Genomic DNA, 20,390 nt, shown 5'->3' on the forward strand with positions numbered 1-20,390 from the left:
TCAGCATGTGGAGTAAGATATTTACATGCGATTTATTCTGCTAATGGCTAATTCTGATAGTTGATTAATTTTTTTTTTAATTGCAGGATGGTTGGTTGTTCTTTGATTGATTGTGTTATGGTTTTTGGTTTTTTTTGGTTTTTTGTGGGTTTTTTTGCAGTATATCTGTTAGACTGTTTGTGTTCACCTTCAAGGACATTAGCAAAAATATCTGACATCTGAGGTGGGAGCTTGTAGGAACATATGTCGCAAATGAGCCCTGCCTGTCCTCTTCTGTCCACTTTGGAGCTCACGTTTTGCACTGGTTTCTGCCAGCAGAATAAAGGATTATTAATACTCTGACAACAAGCTCAGTTATAAGAAACTGATCTGTAAGACCTGCTCGCACCGTTCTTAATGGTATTTAGCTTTTCCAGTAATTAAAGGACAGTTGGTTGCCCTACAGGAAAAGCTGGGGGATAGTCTGGTTTTGTTTATTTATACAGTGGAAGGTTTATTTATGGATTGATAAATACAATAGCCAGTCTCACTGGGAAAATAAGGCACAACTGTATGTTCCAACTATAGTGTCAGAAGACAGCAACACCTACTTCTATGCAAATCACAAAGCCTACAAGCAATTTTTACTTTTCATTAGCACTGTTACGTTCCTATTTTACATGAGGCAGTTATAAAAGTATAATGTTTCTTCCTCATACAGATTAGAGCTTTTAAATTTACATTTCCTTCTGGAACTGTGCTGTACTAATCAAAACTATGAAGTGTGACATTTTACTTTTGAATTCTTTTATTTAAAACAAATCAAAAATCCTTCAGAGTCTTGCATGTTATCTTCCAACGAAAGTGATGATTGAAGGAACTTAGAAAAAAGGAAATGCACATTTAACAGTAGTTTTGAGACTGGTAAGTATTTATAGAAACATTAACACATGACAGAGAAGCAGTTATAACACCGATTCTTCAATAAATAAGCTCCCAGGATTTTTTGGTTTTATTTGAAGTATCTCCCAGATTGTGGAATGCTCCAGCTGAACTACACAAGATCATTTGTCAGCCTAGCCACAGAAAATTGTTGCTATTGAACCTTCAAGGATTCTGATCTCTTGAATTTATCAGCATTACATTAATAGTATTGATCATCTTACACTTGCAAAGAGATTTGTATAGAAATACATTCTGAAATATCTGGGATAATATGATCTTTCCCAAACGTATTCTTATGCCAGAGCTTTCTTAAATACAGCTACCAACCTCAACACAAATATAACAGACTAGGACTTTCATACTGGAAAATATAAATAATTACTCATTATGCAAGCCACTATAATTGGGAAAAAATCCTATGAAATCAGTTTCACGATTTCATGTTTCATGACGTTATTACCAGGGGGCAGTTACAGAACTACAAATCCAGATTTTAGCATGACTGGTTTTCTTGCATTTTGTACTCTGGTAAACAAATTTACACTTTCAGAACAAAACCACCCTGATGAGGGGAGGGATCTTAATCTGGAGACACTTCATGGTCCACCAGCTGTCAAGCCTGCAAGCTATGCAAAGGAAAGAAACATGTTTCTGCCTCTGCTACTAGAACAGTTCAAGTGACATAGTGCAGATTTCCTATTCCTTTTGAGAATACCTCAGCCTGTCCCCACCTTAGATTCTCCTATTGTCCCTGTGAATCCATTCCACAAAGAACAAAATCTATTCACAGTACTTTAAAGTATTCTTAGCTATCATCATGCATTTGTGCTAGCTGTACAATGAAGCCATAGAAATTGAGAAGTTCTCAAGTAAAAGGCAGACTGAATAAACAAGTCTGCATGTAAAGAGCCAAATGGGAAAGGGGCAAAAATATTTTTTAAAAAAAGGCAGCTGTAATGTGGCAAAAGTGAATAATTATTAATGCACCTAGTATTTGAGTAGATGCTTGTCTCTGAAATGTTTCAGAGGGCACTTCTGTGGCATGTTCCTGTTTTTCCATTCTCAGATTCAGAGCTCAGAAGAATCAGTTTGTAGATTAAACAGTAGTGTTTAAGGAGAAACATTTTTACTGAAACAGTAGTGCAGAAGGAGACAAGAGAAAGGGCAAAAAACCCAGGATGGACAGCATTAAAAAAAGCTCCTTTTCCAAGTTGTGTGGCAGCCATTTCCCTTTGTTCCTGTTGCACAGGAATGTTCACATCGGTAGAACAAATCAGGGAAGGGTTGGAGATGTATTGTGTATGCACCAGTAGCAATGCTCTGGGGTATGGTGCTAAGGAGAAAATGAAGTTCTATTCATTACACAGCTGGAGTAGAAAGGAATAGGCTCTCCATCCATCAGTGAAGGAATCGAATGCTCATTTTCTGCTCTACATCCACCTTCTCCAAAACCTGCAATAAAATTGAGAAACAGCTACTTAAGTTACTGTATATCTCTCCTACAAGGTTTCTTATTCTAGTAGTGAGGAAATGGGCAGGAACATGGGATATCTTCAATTCAGCATGCCAGTCCTTCTTCTAGATGGAGTCTGCTGTTTCTCATTGTGAGCTAAGGTCAGTCCAAGGGAAGGAACTTAGCCATCAAAGCCACAAAAAGGCTGTCAATCAAAATGTAACTAATGTGGTTTCAGTCTGCCAACAGCGCAGAAAGTCCTGGATTTCCAACACTACATTGTGTGGTAATGTCCAGCCAGGAAACACAAGGGAGAATGGAGTAGAGAAAGGGATATAAGCAATCACTAAAGAGCAAAATCAAGACCAGAGCACCACTAACGTAGATCATTGTAAAACTGGGGTAGCAAGTTCATTCACTAAATTGCTATTAACACTGAGGCATGAAGACATTACTCTGCTCCAGGCTGTTTCAGGCAGTAGACTTCAGTGCTCCAAGATGAGAGTAATTTATGTTTGAAGAAACCTCTGGAAGTCTTTCAGTCCAATCCCTCAATCCCTAGTTAGAGCAGGACCTGCTAAATCAGGTTGCTCAGGTCTTTGTCCTGGTCAAGCTTTAAATATCTCCAAGGAAGGAATTCCTACATCTTTCAGAAGCTATAACCATCCTCTTAGTATAAAGTTTTCATTAGAGCAAACCACAATTTCCCAAGTTGCAACTTGTTTCTGTTGCCTTTTGTCATCTCCAAGATAAGTCTAGTTCCTCTTGTCAATAGTATCCCATTAGGTAGCTGAAATTGTTCTGCTACAGGATAACTTTCTCCACCATCTAAAATGGCTCCTTACTATTACCTATTTTGGACTATCAAAACATGTAATTCAAAGTACCAGAGCTAGGAACCTGAATACCAGTATTAGTTGTGTTGCTAACAGATGAAATCTACATGTGAAAGCTGGTCAGTGCTATTACAGCAGAATTAATCTAACTGTGCCAGTTGGGTTACTTGTGTAGAAAGAAGCAGCTGCAAAACAGAAAGTTCTTCAGTATATTCAGGGCTGTAGCTTTATTTAAGAGTTTAAAGAAACATGTGGACTAACTATTAACACCCTGACAGTATTAAAAAAAAACAAAACATGACTAATAAAGGGATGAAAAAGCTAGCAGAAGGCTTTGCTCAAATGCAGGCACGGCTATTTCAATTACTTCCTCTCTGTTCCCATTTGCATTTGTCTGAATGACTTGCTCATTACTGAGCAGCTTCATTAAGTCATTAAAAACATAGTTTACAAACCTTTACAAATTCTGCAAAGGAGATGGCACTATCTCCATCTTGATCAGCTTCCTGGATTGTCCGGTCAGCAATGCTGCCCAGCTGTTCATCAGAAATATTTACACCAACCATCATCCGTAATACCTGTAGCATACGAAATAACCATCACTGACATAGGAACAGAAGTATTCTTAGTGCTTTCTTTTTATGGGTACTGTCAAAATAACACCACACAAGATTTTCTGAAGTAATTTTACTGAAATAATTCCTTGACAGACTTCTGTTGTCAGGAAATACAGGTATCTTTTGCAGCCACCACTGACAAAGAATCCTGCTTTTTCACTAGGCAGCAGGAAGAGGCAGAAGCAAGAGAAAACTTCTGGAACTATGAATGAGTAATTTTGTCCAGTGGTTCTACTTTTCCCCCCAGTAAACATACCAGCATTTGATTGAATATCTGCTTTTTGAGATGTTGCCTACAGGAATCTTGAAAGTACAGGGTCCAGTGACAACTGCCATTACCCTCCACATTCAGTAAAGCATTTTCTGAGCAAACAGAAGAGGGCCGTTCCAGTCAAAAGCAAACCTTTTTCTTACATCAGGAACCACAAATTGCCATGTGTACTTCCCAGGATTAGTAGCATGTAATTACTCCTAGCACAAGCCTAGTTTCATACATATGCAGAACTGATGAACTTTGATTACCTTTGCTGCAATTTCAAGAAGCTTTATTCTGTACAGAGGATGCACAGAGGATCAGGCAAACAACCTAATCCACCTCAGTGACTGTCCTTTTGAAATCCTTTTAGAAGCCCCTTTGAAAATTACCAAAGGTAGTTCTTAAGGGGCTTAGTGTATTTGTTGAATATTTAGGTGTCACTAGCAACAGGATCTGCTTAGCCTACCAAGTAAGAATAAAGTTCCATACCATATGTAAAGCTTTAAGGCAGAGGTAAGCAAAGCCACCACATTACTCCTGCAGTTCTTTTGAGAAAACTGTTGCAACTCCCCTCTTCTAAGTGGGTATGAAGTCAGAGAGAACATCACGATTGAGTCATTCAAAGCAGCCCTGTGCTATTTACCTGGAGGAGCTCATCCCTGGAAATTTTGTCATCTTTATCTAGATCGTATAATCGAAAAGCAACTACAGGGAAGAAAGAAACAAAGAAAGAAGGAGCTGTTACATTCAAGTGCCATTATTTTTCTTCGTAACAATAGATTTATCTAAATGAGAAACAACAAAAGTAAGTACTTATAAATTATTTTGAGAGAATTAGCTTAGAATTTTAATTCACCATAAACCTCATGCTCAATTCCATAAAATATTGTTACCACACACAGGAATAGCATTATTGCCAATAATGGAAAAATTTTATGTTCACAAGCACTCTGCTTGCAGGGTATTTCCTAAAAACCTCAAGTCACAGAAGAATAATTATCACTAAGATACATTCAGACCTTTAAATTTCAGAGCCAACCATTTTTACATTATCATTCATTCTCTTTGACTATATTCAGGATGAGATACAACAGAAATTTTAAGAGCTCTGAGGATTGTTGCCAACTTTGATTAGCAAGAAAGAGTTTTCTGCTCATATACTGTAGGCAGACATCCAAATACTTAAGAAAGTACTTGGCTGAAGGCAGGGAATAAAAGCAGAATTATATGGAAGAACTGGAGAAATAAGCATAAAAGCTCATTCATGTATGAATGAGGGATGTGGCTTCTAAATCTGAAATAATTTTGAATACAAACCATTCAGAAACACTTCTGTTATATAACATTTTGCAAAGTGAATATATTAGTCAAGAGTCAACTAATTCCACCAAATTCTAATATAACAATGGCTCAATTATTGACATTCTGAACAGGTAAAGTTCCAAGTAAGCTTTTTTAAAAATCAGGCATTAGAATAGATCATTCCACAGGAAATACCTGTGCAGGAGATCCCTTCCTCCATTCCTAAAAGGGGGAAAAAAAACTCCAACCCAACCAAAAAGAAGATGGAAAACTAATTGATTCTATAGGAAAGTTCTTATTTCTTACAGTGGAGCTTGTTACTTCTGCTGTTCAGTGGTTCTGGTCCATTCTGGTCTTTGCTCTTTTCATTATCTTCTATGGGTCGGAAGTGGGCTAGTGTCCTCATGAATCCACGGAAATTCACCTGGTCCTCTCTGCATAAGCATTTCAGCAGCTCAGTTTTTGGTATACCTTATACAAGCTCTTCATTTCAGTAAAGAACACTATTAATATCCAAAGCTCCAAGACCATGTGAATTCTTTCATTCCCACCTCCCCAGGGTTTGGCTGCCTGTGCTGTTGCACGCTGGGATCGTGCTGTTACAAAGTATGATGTGTAAAAAAACAGAAGCTGTGAGAAGTCTTACTGAGGACTCCTCTTCCTTGACCTGCAAAATCTGTTTAAGCTGAAACCCTTAACCCATGCCTGAGCTATGCATCTTGCTGATCTGGACCCCTGGATTGACTTGATACTAGTTTCAGCACTGTCAGGCACTGGAGTGTTGGTTGACCTGACTGCAGTCACTGGGCCTACTCTGCTTTTTGTGCTCAGGTGTGTGCCCCTCTTCAGCCAGTACATCACCCCTTCCAGCTTTGCTGTCACCCTCAGCCCCTGACTGTGGGGCTGTCATTGCTCACTGTTTTCTGACAAAGAGTTCTCTAGTTTCTGTGGGAACCAGCTATGTAAGTACTTCCCAAGATGCCTGCTTTCTATTCAGTAAACCCTGCCTCGTCTCAGCTGATATTATGACTTGATTAGACAATCCAACCTTCATCAATCAGTAACAGCAACTGTGTTCAAGAGATTCCATAGAACAATCCAAAGAGGTATAATGAAGAAAGACAATACTGAAAATTTGATCATCTCTTTGGATTTGTGTTAGAAGTGTCATAAACTATGTCATAAATGTAATAAAAACTAAAATCAAGCAACCAAAAAAGTCAATCTAATAACAATGTACACTTACTATATCAGATACAATAAGACCAAATTAGTTGATTGTAATGCTACTTAACACAGAATAGTGTTGATACAAGTTTGCTTTAAGAACCAAAGTCTATAGACAGCCTGGAATTTCTTCATAAGTATTCAGTAGTTTAGGAAGAAGAGTGGAAAACTGTGGCAGAAGCCTGAGTTTGTCAATAAATAAAGCATAAAAAAGTCTTGTAAAGTTGTAAAGTATTTCTCATTAAGAGAATTAAAATATGCTGAGGAAATTATGTACCCACACATACAGCATGGCAAGTTTGAAGTGTTCCGTTATTAGTCAATTCAAATTCTGTGCTTTAATTATCAGCATTTCACTCCTATAAAAACTTCTGACAAACTTCTGCTCATAAATTCAGTTTGTTGAAACTCACCCTTCTGGAAAGAAGGCGTTGATAATTCTGTCTCCAAGTGGATTGATGGCAAGCTCTGGAATCCGCTGGAAGTCTTCACGGCTAAGGAAAGCAAGGACACAACCAGTCAGCATAAAGCTGAAGTCAGATAAGAAGTTGCTTTAAAAAAAATTCACAGTAAAACATCAGTGGAATACTATTTCTGCAGCAAGACATTTGGTGATTTTGAAAATGCAACTTTTAAAATCATGTTTTCTTTATGACTAATGGCACAAAGTAAAGCAAAAGACAATGCCAAATCTGTACTGCATTACAAACTAGCAGTGCTCATTTATCATGTTAATAACACTTCTCAGACACTAACATCATTTGTGCTAGAAACCGTACTGTAATGATGCCAAATACTTTGCAATGTAAGAAAAAGAAAGCTTCTGAAGTTATTTTGAAAGAAATTATGGCTCCAAGATGAAAATATTTGTTGGGGTTTTTAAATAATTATTTTGGTACTTAATCATATGAGTTGTCATTACTTTTCCAGACTCCCTCATTTCAGATTCTGGAAGAATACCATACTTCTCCAAGCATACCATAGGTCATTAGCATGTTCCAATAGATTTTTGTTTGTTTGTTTCTGCAATAAATCTGTATCTTATTATAAGCGCCAAATTTCAGATTATTTTAGCTACAACCATACAGTATTCCTATTTTAAACTGGCAATTTTACACTTTACAGGCACCTGTACACCAGATATAATTTCACCAGTACAGGCAAATACTCACTGCTCTTGCCAGCCATTCTCTTTTCTGGTCATGATTATATGTACACAATACAATATAAACATAGCTATGCTTACGTTGCTATTCTTCTGATCTGAAAGACATCACGAGCTGTACTGCATACATATTTTAGAACAGTATGACATGAACACAAGCTTCATTCTCCTATCAGAATTGCACTAGTATTTTCTCTTTTCTTTCAACCTAACAGACTGTCAGTGACAGCGAAGTGGGTAATCTTGCTGTGACCAAGGCAAACACACCAAATGTGTCTTAGTGAGCAGGTTTGGTTGGTTTGTTTTTCTTTACAACAGAACACAGCAAATTACCAGTCAGTTCAAGATGTACTTCATAATCATCTAGATTTTGAATTGCAAACAACAAAGGAGTTAAGCTGTAAAAAAATCTCACCCTATTCTGTCTGGATGTGTAACTTGACGTTTCCTGCCCAATCTCCAGAAATACTAGCAGTTCCCTTCAAATTAAATGCAGTCCTGATGGTTTTGAACTTGGGGTCAAAGTCTCAAACTTGATGACTGAATGTTTTGCTACTTTTCAAAACTATGCTCACTAACTAAACTGGCAACAAGGTCTGACTCGTGACATCATTAAACAAAAAAAAATGGCTTACTCAAACACAATCAAATTTTGAGATTATTTAAATATAAAAGCCTTTCATAATGCTGTGATATTAAAGAGTAAAAAATAAATTGGCTGACTTTATCACCAGTCTAGCTTGGGAAAGGCAGAGAAGCAAGATGTTCTAGTTTAAAATGTATTCTAAAGTACTTCTTGCACCCAGTCACCACCACAGCACTGTTAACAGTCCTAGTTACAGTGCATCTGTTAGAACATGGTTAAACTGTCTGACATTCTAACAGAGTGACCTGACCATATTTTTAAGTTATCCCAGCAAACTTCTGCTCTGACCAGGTCCCGTATTATTTTTAATAAGCAAAGTTAACATCTGTTTAGCATGATCAGCTTGTTACCAGACCCTTCAGGACTGCTGCATTTAAGCTATTGCTGAAGGGCAAAGTATGCATTAGTGATTTAAGCAGGAGATGCAGTGATGTGGAAAGCCTGTGTCCTAATAACAATATTTTAACAGCAGAACTTCAATGTCAATGCTAACTTTATAACCTAAAAGTAGCAGCTGCCCTGTCTTCCATGTAGAGCAAAGTCTAATGCTCAAGAATTTTTTACTTGCATATCATACTTCTTAGTATTCAGCCTCGATAGCCACTTGGCATTTCAGCCTCTAGTGATTCTGTTTTCTAACGGGAGATTAACAATTAACCACAAATAATTCCCTGGTTTCAAATCTATTTGTCCTGTCATTATCAGGACTGCAGCAGAGCACTTTTGCTTATTAAGAGCACATTACTGAGTGAGTGTTACAACTGAAATAGCTGCAACAGCCATAAAAGCAAATGAATGTGAGGTAAGTTACTCTCCACTCTATAAAGCTAAGCTTTCCTGCAGTCATTAGGGACCAACTTCACCTGGCTGAATCTGGCACTATCATGAAATTTAATACCCTCTACTTCTTATGTGTTCATGGGCAACAAGGCTCTTCTAAGGTATCTTTAAATGAACCTGGCTCTTGTGAAATCTTTGCTTAAATGCAACAGGCAAAGCAACCTTTAATTTCATGTGAACATTATGCAGGCCAACCATTTAATACATACTCCAGTGTATTCACAATTAGATGTAATTTGCAGCGAAGAATTTCTAGATTCTAAGCAAGACAAGTGTTCCTAAGCTGAGTATTCCCTCCAAGGCACAGAGCAGATCCCTAATGTAAAGGTGGTTCTGCCTTATCCCAAAGACTGCAAGAAGCCTACAGGACCCCTTTTTCCCTTCCATTTCTGGTTGTTCATTCTTCTGTTACTTTTAGATGTTAGCAAAACACCAGGGATGAGGAGGGGTGTCTAGAGCTGAGGGACAGTAAATAATGGAAACGAAAAAACCCCCATATATATATATACGCATCAGAACTGGTAAAGATGCCCAGAGGATACAGATAACAAGAAATTACTTGAAGAGGGGAAATAATTAAAATCAGTAAGGTGTATCATGCAAGTTGGTCAAAAATATTTAAGAGCTTACTACTGAAGAGGTTCAATTTCTCCATTCCCTTGCTAACATCAGCTTTGTCATTCATTTAAGCTTTTGATGATCTAATGAATGTATCCCCCTTAAAAAACTCCATACCTTCCCCCTCTTCAATTAGCTTTCTGTTGAATTCACAACTTGAGGCAGTTCAAAAACTTCAAAAAAATCTAAGAGCACCACAGCTGACAATGAGGTGCTGGAAGCCTGGAGAAGTTATGGGGAAAGAATACCAATATTCCCCCCTGCCTCATTCAGGATCGTGTCATCCATCTCATCTAACTCCATCCTTACGCATGCTCTACACAAATGTTAAAAGTTGCTTAACTATCACAGCACTAATTGGTTCATAAACGTAAGGCCAAGGAGTACGCAAAAAGGTGATAATTAGATGAGCAATAAGGAAGGAAAGAAAAAGGCGGCATGCATAAAGTGTGGTTGAAGATGCAAGTATAGACTATTCTCGTACCCTGTCTTTTCCAATCCAAACCCATATCCTTCCTGTCTTTCCTATTTTAGATAAAGCTAAAAATGCTTTGCATTTTCTTGAGCAAAAGTAAAGAATTCCACATTCAGAGAGCTAGTTTTTATGTTTTGCAATCCTGCAGTACCCGTTTGAACTAGTAAGAACAAGCCTGACATCTTGCCAGACCCAGATGGTTCAGTCAGCTGACAAAGACTGACAGATGGCCTGGCTGGCTCATGTTACCCTTCTCTCAGGATCACAGGCTTTCTGAAGTTCTCCAGAAGACACGTGTGAACAGCTTTCATAAACATGAGATATACATAAACAGCTCAGTGTGTCTACCCTCTGTAGCTACCAGCTTTCAAAACATTCTTCCATGCTTATCAGGCTATACCAATTACTGTACAGTAAAAACCACTTCGCAAGCACTTAAACTGCCTTTTCCCCAATGCCCAAGAAACTATTGTTAAGTGGGAGGTTCCATACAAAAGTTACATGCAAAGATTGCAGTTTACAAAAGTACCTCCTTTTATAGCTCTATACATGTCTGTCTAGAGCTACTAACTAGCAGATAAACTTTGGAACAAAGGTATTCTTGTGTGGTGTACACTACAGTACCAGCCCAGCAGGGAGACTCACTAAGCAATCACATATTTACCCTGTTCATGCTACACTATTTCCTCATATTGGAAATCAGCATGTAAGGAAGGAAACATGAACTCCTTTCCTCCTGCGCTATTGTTAGGATGTAGACAGAACAAGTATGTTCCAGATTTCACAATTTAGATGTAGCTATGGACAACCAAGGGTATCAATCCTTTGTTTTGGCAACTCAGCATGTCACAATATTGAAATCAAAGGTGACAAAAGAATTTTCAAGAACAGTTTTGCCCTGCTTTTCCAACATGGTTTTGTTCAGATGGTGGAAGTCTGAGAGAACTTACTCATTTTGTTTAGAAAAAGTGCAGCTAAGGAAAAATATAAAATTTTTCTACACTTTTAAAGAAAGGTGAAGGTAAAGTTGACATTTTTATCTTTACATGTAAAAATAGCTATAGTCACTTAGAGAATAAGTATGTGAGAGGGGAAAAAAAGGAAGCAAAACCAAAAAACTTTTTGAAGACCAAGCTTTGTCTTTATCAATAACCATCTCTAAGATTTCATTTATGTAACTCTAAAAACAAAGTGCCTTTAAATTGCACATAGGTAGACTGGATAGAAACATCTGGCTATGAAAGATTTCTGCTTTTGATTGCAGTTCCAGAACTACCAGGATTAATCACCATCTGCCAGATTTTCTGTACTAAGTGTTCTTTACTTTGCCCTTCTTCAGAAGGGTGATACACATTTAAAGCTTTATTTAATGCCATAAAGAACTACCTGACATTTATTTTCCTAATCATGGTCACATGAGTGATTTTGTCATGTTTGACTTGTAAGTCAAAGGTCTAAGTCATCCTTACGGAAACAATAAATCTTGCTCACAGGAAACAAACAGAAGACATACCCTCTAAACTGGTGGCAGTAAGCAAGTGATAACGTCTTACTTGTCTTAAAGCAGTAAGTTCTGTTTGATCTGTATCTCAGAAACCAACATCTATGACCTTCCAAGCTGTAGTTCTTACTCTCTCAATCTACAGGAAGTAGTTTTCCATTACTTAAACTTAATAGTGTCTGCATTTTGTGGGTACCAGAACAAGTTTAAAAAATTGAATGCCACTCTTAAGTCAGACATGTTTGAGAGTGGGCTATACTTAAGGGCCAAGACTGCAAGTTAAGGGATCATAATATGCACAGTTGCTGGGATTTCCCAAACAACCTCCACTTCCTTTCCTAAGTACCACATGATTATCAACAATGGAAGTCTACCTCCTCCTGATGCATAATACTGTGAAACTAAGCATTGTGCAACAGACATTCATAGCATATTTAATCAATTACTCCTCTTACATAAACTGAGTACAATCACTTTGACATTTATATAAACCTTATGGATTCAGTAAGTGAATTTAGTGTTGGAGGAGAACATGGAAGAGTTGATGAAGAGCATGTCCTAGGTTCAAATTGTGCTAGACTAATCCAGTAGCCATCACCTTTATTCATCCATGAATACTAAACTCATGTATAAAGTTTTAACAGGCTGTTAATGTTCTTTTCCAAACAATTTTAAACATAAGGAGTATCAACCTTATCTACAATCTCATCAGTTCATCTCTACATCAGAATTGACAATGCTACAATTTATATCATGCATTGGTTTTAGTGTCAGAATGGGCTTTTGGAAGTTCCTGCATATCCCATCCCAAGACAATTTTTTTACATGCATAATCCATTTAGTCATCCCTTCAGCTATGCAAGTCTAGAAATTTACAGTACAGCCACAGTCCAAATCACTGGAGTCAATCAGCCTCAAAACCTACACAAGGCAAATAGGGAGGGAGGGTATTTTTAACCCAAAATATTCACTCTGTAGTCCTGTTTACCATACTATTCCACATCTAATTACTTAAATGCTGAGAAGTCAGCAATTTGTGGCACTAGAAGGAACTGCGCATTTCCTTCAGGAAAGGAAACTGCAATGAGCCTGAAGTACTGCCAAGGCCCATGTATCTTACACTTGCCACTTTGATCTTTTAAGAGGTGATTCCAGCATTACAGTTAGGCTGGTTTATAGGCAGGCCTATAGCTTTTCTAGGTTTATAGTGTATCCTGCAGTCATATTTTACAAGATCACATAAAAAACAGCAGGTGATGCATGAATCCCTGAATTTGACTGGCATAGAGGTGCTATGAAAGAAGTTAACTCTGTAAGAGCCAGATGTCATGTTATGCTACAACAATGTCTCTGTCCCCTTCCTGCTCTCTCCTGCATTCTTCTCCAGCTTTTGTGTGCACTGTGGTTATATGGTGAAACAAAATCCATACGAGCAGGGAAAGCTACAGAATTATAGCAGGCAGAGATATATTTTCACAGGCCATCATCTCACCACAGTTTACCTTTTGGTTGAGAATACCCTATTCAGCAGACTTGGTCCATCAAAATGAAAAATGTTTTGCAGCTGAAGTTAAAGACTCATTGTTATTTAATTGACTAAGCTGTAAGAAACTAGTTTACTTCTGTAGCTTTCAAATTGTAGATAGGAAAAAAAACACTAAAGATCTTAGAATGTCCTGCACTACCACTTTAAATAACAGAATGTTTAGTCACAGCAACATGGTTCCAGCTCTTTTTTTATTTTTGAGCATACTTGTAGATATGGGTGTCCAACAAGAGCTTCAAAGTTACATATAGTAAATGCATTGCAGATCCAAGAAGTGTTTAAAGACACTGGATATCAGAAACAAGTAAGTATAGATATTTTTTCTTATGAAAGTCAGGATAAAGATGACACAGCAGAACCATTCTCATATTAAACACTAGAAGAAACATTTAAAGAAAGGTAAGAAATACCAATCTAAAAGTGTTGTTGCACAATTCTGAACATTTTTATAAGACTTTGAATACCGAATCTGAACTCTTGCCTGTTAACTACTAAAAACCTTCAACACTACAGTAAAGATAGCTGGTATCTAGAGCACCTCAGCTCAACAATTAAACCTTTCATGTAGACTGTAAATATGAAAGAACTTGTTACAACAGCCTCAGTGATAACAGCAAGCCACCAATACAGATGTGCCAATGCAAGTACAGCTGAATTACCCACCTAAGAGTGCCATTTTCTCCTTTGTCCAGACTGGTGAAGCGACTGTACAGACGGGTGATTTGACTGTGGGAGACTGAAGAAGAAAAGAAAGAAGATGACAAATTAGCATGTCAATGATTCCTCATAGGAGAAGACCTCATTACACTGAACTGCACAGTTGCCAGAAGCTGTATTCAAAAAAGAGTTCACATAGAACCAGTTACATTGAATGCACATGACAAGGAGCATTTAGGGACTTTGTAAGCTATAAATCACAGCTTAATATTCAAGAATCTATAGATTAGCTAATTCTTCAAAAATAAAACTCTGTCTTCTACACATTTCTATTTTTTATCTTTAACAATTTTTCATTATCTGATTAAGTAAATGTCAATTAAAAAGAAAAACATTTGATTCAAAGTTCCACTTTATTTCCTTTAATTCCTTTACAGCTGGAAATAATCTGTACACAGCCTACACCAATGACCTCTGTATCACTCATGACACTAAAGACCCCTGTTATAGTATCTTTCCTTCTCTTTTGCTTATCTCTACTCCCATTGTCTTTTTTCCACCTAAAGACAGAAAGTGAACTCAGTTTTTCTGTGTCTGGAAGGTGGTCAGAGAGGCTTTAATTTTTATTTTACTTTTCTTCCTTTACAAGACTTCTGAAATCTGAACATTTTGGGGTTCATAGATAAGAGAATAACCTGACTTGGAAGGGACCCAGCAGGATCACTGGAGTCCAGCTCCTGGCCCTGCACAGCACCATCCCCAAGAATTTCACCATATGCCTGAGAGCATTGTCCAAACATTTCATGAACTCTGTCAGGCTGGTGCTCCCCACTTCCCTGGGGAGCCTGTTCCAGTGCCCATACATTCTCTGGGTGAAGAAGCTTGACCTAATGTCCAACCTAAACCATCCCTGTCACAGCTTCATGCTTTTCCCTCAGGTCCTATCACTGCTCACAAGAGAGCAGAGATGAGGAAGGCTCCGTTCCAGAACTTGGAGCCAAAGATAGATTTATTATTAAATTCAATAGTATTTTTTAGATCCTGCATTAAACCAGCAATACTTTGGTGTCTAGCCCTCTGTTAAGATCTCTCTGCCTTCGAGGGAGTCAACAGCTCCTCCCAATTTAGTGACACTGGCAAATGTGTATCGTATGCCTTTGAGTCCGGCATCCAAGTTATTTACAAAGATATTAAGAGAGACCCATCCCTGAAATGGAGCCCTGCAGAACCCTCTTAATGACTGGTCACTCACCTGATGTTACCCCATTCATTGTAACCCTTTGTGCCCAACCCAGGAGCCAATTGCTCACAAATTTCCAGGCTTCTAGGACATGGAATTACAAATTAAAACCCTATTTATAAAGAAATTTGAGAAGGAGTTGCGATACAAAGCAAGCAGAAAGTTATTGCAGACTTTAAATTTGCAGTTTGAAACATAAATTACAAAGGCAATATTAAGTTCAGCATAACTGTGTCAACATTACCAAGGTACTAGGAAACCCAAGATATTAGACAACTAGTGATGTGAGTGGGATAAACCTATATAGAATAGCAATTCTATAGATTCTGAAAAGAATTCTGAAAGAACACTTGTCCTTGTTTCAGGTGGGACAAAGTTCATTTTCTTCTTAGTAACTGGTACACTGCTGTGTTTTTTTGATTTCACAAGAGAATAATGGTGACAACACGCTGTTGTTTTGGCTGTTGCTAAGTAGTGCTTACCCTAAGCCAAGGGCTTCTCAGTTTCCCAGGCTCTGCCAGTGAAGAGGAGCACAAAAAGCTGAGAGGGAGCACAGCCAGAATAGCTGATCTGAACTGGTCAAAGGGATCTTCTGTACTACAGAACATCATGTCCAGTATATACAATTCTGGAGGGAATTGGCCAGGAGGGGCCAATCACACTCTGGGGATAAGCTGGGCATTGGTCAACAGGAGGTGAGCAGTTGTACTGTGCTTCTCTTGTCTTTCTTGGGTTTAGTTCTCTTTTATTACAATTAGTATTATCATTGATATTAATAACATTTTTTAATTATTATATTTTACTTTATTTCAATTATTATCTTAAGCCATGGGTTTTACCTCCCCTCTTCCCCAGCTTCTCCCCCCACCTTGACAGGGAGTAAGCAAGCATCTGTGTGGTACTTAGTTGTCAGCTGAGGTTAAACCACAAGGCCCTACACGAGACTTTGGCTTTTCAGATGAAGTTAATAAATACATGAAATAAGGCTGAATTGAATGTTAATGTTTACTAAGTAAAGGTGTGATTGTCTGCAATGTTAAACTAGGACTTACTGTAATTTTCAGATTTAGTAGTTTAAAAAGCCTTCACCAGGACATGCACAATGCTTCTCTTACTTACTCAAACTTATCTGGAAAGAAGTTGCACAGCAGTGATTTGATCTGTGACAAGTGAGGCAAATTTCTTTTTTCAGGTTTGTTCTTTCTTTTTCAAGGCTATTCGTTTAGGTTCAACAGTTCTCTCCTTTAGCATGACCTGCCAGCAACTGGGTTTTCAAACACTCGCCCCTCCCCAGCCTTCTTGTCTCCTCGGCAACTTGCATTCTTTGCATAGGATTGGGCAATTTGCTCAGTTTCACCTAAGGCAGCTTCTCTACAATCAGACTGGGCAGCTTGCTCACTTTGAAGTTAAGCAATACACACAGTAAAAACAAGTACCAGTACCCTAAAGACTTCAACCTTCTGCATTTCTGATGCAATGTTTTAGATACCATAACAACAACTGATGGTGAAAAAAAGGATGGAGTTAGATCTCCAATTAGAAGCCACATACTCCCACTCCTCCCTGTAAACAAAGAAGGTGATGAGAATTCTACTCAGCTACCATTCCCAAACTGATGTCCGCATCTACATTTTTGGAACATCTCTGTAACAGCTAGTATGTGAGAAGTAGTACGTAGCTGTTGACAGGAGAAGTGATATTTTCATTAACGTCACACTAGACAAAAAGCATATCATAGCTCTGTGAAAAAGGAGGATGATTCAGGTTCACCACTGTCTTCTGTCGTAATTTCCTTTTGGCTCTCATCCCTCACAAAAGCTGTGTCACTGGACACTTTATAGTGCATTTGTAAGCAAAAGTAAAGATTCTCCTGAATACCTAGGAGAATTAAAATCTGCAATTTATGACTGCTTCTTGAAAATCTAAGGTTAAGGCTTAAAATTAGCTGAAACACCATTTTATCTATACTGCTACCCCACTAAGATTCTCCTAAAAATTCTGGGTCAAGACCTCTAAATTAGGAGTTGCTCTCTCTATTTTACTTATGTTAAATCACTGTAAAGTTTTTAGCAATTAGACAGTCTACAACAGTAGCATAAACTCATATAAAAATATTTATATGCTTAGAAAAATATATAAATATCCATTAGAAAAATCAATTATGTGCTACTAAGCAAACATTTTTTTCTCCTAAATTAATGTATAAGCATTAATTTATTATTAATCCTTAGGTAGAGCGCTTCAAAGCATGGAAACAAAGGGTGTGAACCAAATAATTTGAATACTGTTACATTCCAACAGCTTTCCAAAAGCTTGCAACAGAATGCAGACAAACAACATCTTGGGCCTCTCATCTTTTTTTTTATTTTTTATAGTTGTTACTGAAATATCAAAGCAATTAGGATGACTTCAAGGTGTTTTCATGCTCAAATTTCAAAATGTTTATATGCAAAGCAAATGATTTCTAGATAACATCATGTGAGATTTAGGACTGTCAACTTCAGGCTTCGCACCTGCTGCTGAGAACCTCATGCATTACCTTTGCACGTGACTGAACTTATGCTACAAAGTGCTTTTCACTACCACAAAAAAAAAAATAGAATTTTAATCCAAGCATATTTCATTCAACAGATTGTGTCATTGCATAGCTTTTTAAAGACTATGCTTCTAGTGCCCTAAAAGACATGCTCTTTATGTCTGTTCTGCTGAAGAACATTAACATACAGTTTCTCACTCATGCCAGTATCATTAGATATTCAGTTTTGTGCTACATGAAATTGAGCAGAAGTTACATAATTCCACAGTTGAACTCAATCGAATTGTTTAAGTGTTCTAAGTGCTTCACACCTACCCCAGATGAACTGTAGAAAACACATTTCACAGTAAAGAGGCCAAAAAGGAATCCTTGGGAACACTTATCAGACCATCAGTTCAAGATGGACTTTTAATGCTGACAGATTTTTTTTATGTCTACGAAGTCCCTTTCTCAAACTCTTCAGTAGCTAAAGTACCATCAGCGTCAAGTTTCCAACAGACCACAGAAGTCTATTCAGTAACACTACCTTAGCAATCTGCCTGTGAACTTTGATCTAGATAACCAGAGTTTATTTGGGTTTTTTCATCACCTTGTATAAATATTTTCACCTATATGAAGTGTATAACTGTGATAATAACTTGGTGGAATTTTCCATCTACCTAGAGAAGCACAAAAAGCAGAAAAAAATGACATTCCTGAACTGCAGTTACAGACTGGGGAGAAGAAGAAAATTATTGATAAAGTCAATGAGACACACTGTGATTATTTACAAGCAAGCATGAGTCAGAGAGCAATGGTTGGTTAACAAAGTGGTATTAATTATAAAATTTACTAGATTAAAACACGGGAAAACGAACACACATCAGGTCACAAAGCTGAAACCCACCAGTCATAACTTTGCTCATCCTCTGATGATACAAGAAAAGCATTTAGAGGCTAACTAGAGTCAAGTGGATTTATTGCATACAGTGCCTATATAGCCATCTTAATGGTATTTATTTAACTATCACGTAAGTAAACATTAAGGAATAAAACACCACAGACAATAAATTAAGTAGTAGCATGAGGAAAAATGTAAAGCCTTCTGGAAAAATATTCCAGATTTGGGGTTTGGATTTTGAAGCATCTTTATAAATGAGAGGATGCTACCTTTACTCCATGATCTTTGTTATTAAAAAGAAAAAACAATAGAAAGTTATTGCTGAATAAACAGACATTCCTACTTGTTTATCACCACATTTCATGACAGATGGAAAAAGGATCATGGAAAATATATTAACTCACTCAGCCTGCCACTACAGTAGTTCCAGTGACGTTTTAATCTTCTACTCTTTTTCTGTAGCCACTCATTTTCCGGACACAAATAAACTAACACTTAAGAAGAATATATGATACCATGTATATTGGAAAGAAAACTGAAGAAAGCATTTTCAAGTAGAAAGAATAGATCAGAAGGTATATTCAGAAGAAAAATTGTCAGCTGGGCACAGCATGTTAACGTGAGAAGTTTCCTGGGGAAACAAACAGCAAAGTGATACCTGTGATGTGATGACCTCTGCTCTCCAGATAGTTAGGAAGGCATCCTCCATTTATTATCATTTGCTGGAACTCTCAGGCAATCATTCTATCAGGCAAATTAACAACACTGGAATTTCACCTTCTCTAAGGTACTTTATGCAGAACAACTTCATCATACCGTAGGGTAAAGTATCTAAATATTAGAGTCCAGCTTAAATAATGCTCTCCCAGTTGCTGACTAGTACAGGAATTTTCACTTCTTTTTAGTTTTTAACACTTACCTCTCGTGAGTTACATTACTTCCTTTACGGTTTAAATGCCACACAGCATTCATTCCGAGTACCCTTACGGCAACTTTAGCACTAGCCCATGAAACAAATAACACTTTGGGGAAAAAAATTACTATCCAACGACAGTTTCCTTGGGTTAAAACCTGAGAGAAACTCCGGCATCAGGCATCGAGACAGACAACTCTTCAAAACCCAAGGAGTTATCTCTGACCGAATACACTACTGCACACACCAAGAGCGCTGCTTCCCTTCAGTCCCACTGGGATCCCGCAGCTGCTACCGGCAGCAGCGGTGGGGGGGAACCGGGAGGCGCTTCCCAGGCTCCCGCGGGCCTGCCAGCCGTGCCCGGCCCCGGGGCTGCGGGTGGCGGGGAGCGGGCTCTGCCCCGGCGCGACCGCCGCGGCCGGAGCGGGGCACGGCCTGCCCGGCCCCGCTCCGGCCGCCGGCCCCGCTCCGGCCGCCGGCCCCGCGCTACCTCCCGCCCCGCCCCGCCGCACTCAGGCCCCGCACTCACAGCCCGTCTCCTTCTTGATCTCCTCGATCTCCTCGTCCCGCAGCAGAGTGGACGCCCGGGAACCCATCGCCGCGGCTGGGCCCGAGGGGAAGGGAAGGGAGGGGCCGGGGGAAGAGCTACGCAGCCGAACAGCAGCGACGGCGGCGCCACAGCCGCCCGGCACAGGCCCGAGCGCGGCCGCCCCTGCTCTGAGGCGGAAGGCGAGCGCGCACCGACTGCCGCGGCCCCG

General features: G+C 38.6%; 1 protein-coding gene across 1 annotated transcript; it reads right to left on the reverse strand.

The window, feature by feature from the left end:
- Positions 1-769: 769 nt before the first annotated feature.
- CHP1 (calcineurin like EF-hand protein 1) lies at positions 770-20,390 on the reverse strand. The gene is made up of 7 exons (XM_021533452.3): positions 20,162-20,390; positions 14,070-14,142; positions 7,029-7,109; positions 5,695-5,822; positions 4,730-4,791; positions 3,669-3,791; positions 770-2,376 (listed from the first exon to the last, which is right to left on the reverse strand). Exons 1-7 carry the CDS (start codon positions 20,226-20,228, stop codon positions 2,323-2,325), a joined length of 588 nt encoding a protein of 195 aa, XP_021389127.1. The 5' UTR covers positions 20,229-20,390; the 3' UTR covers positions 770-2,322.

The sequence above is a fragment of the Lonchura striata genome, chromosome 6 (assembly GCF_046129695.1).
Source record: "Lonchura striata isolate bLonStr1 chromosome 6, bLonStr1.mat, whole genome shotgun sequence".
In the NCBI taxonomy this organism is placed as follows: Eukaryota; Metazoa; Chordata; class Aves; order Passeriformes; family Estrildidae; genus Lonchura; species Lonchura striata.

What these genes read in the sequence shown, in the direction of transcription:
- CHP1 (XM_021533452.3), bottom strand. Translation starts at nt 20,228, where the DNA reads ATGGGTTCCCGGGCGTCCACTCTGCTGCGGGACGAGGAGATCGAGGAG. An exon ending in AACGCCTTCTTTCCAGAAGG is followed by an intron (nt 5,823 to 7,028) that starts GTGAGTTTCAAC and finishes ATGCTTATGCAG; the next exon opens with AGAGGACCAGGTGAATTTCC. An exon ending in CCTTTGCAGAATTTGTAAAG is followed by an intron (nt 2,377 to 3,668) that starts GTTTGTAAACTA and finishes ATTTTATTGCAG; the next exon opens with GTTTTGGAGAAGGTGGATGT.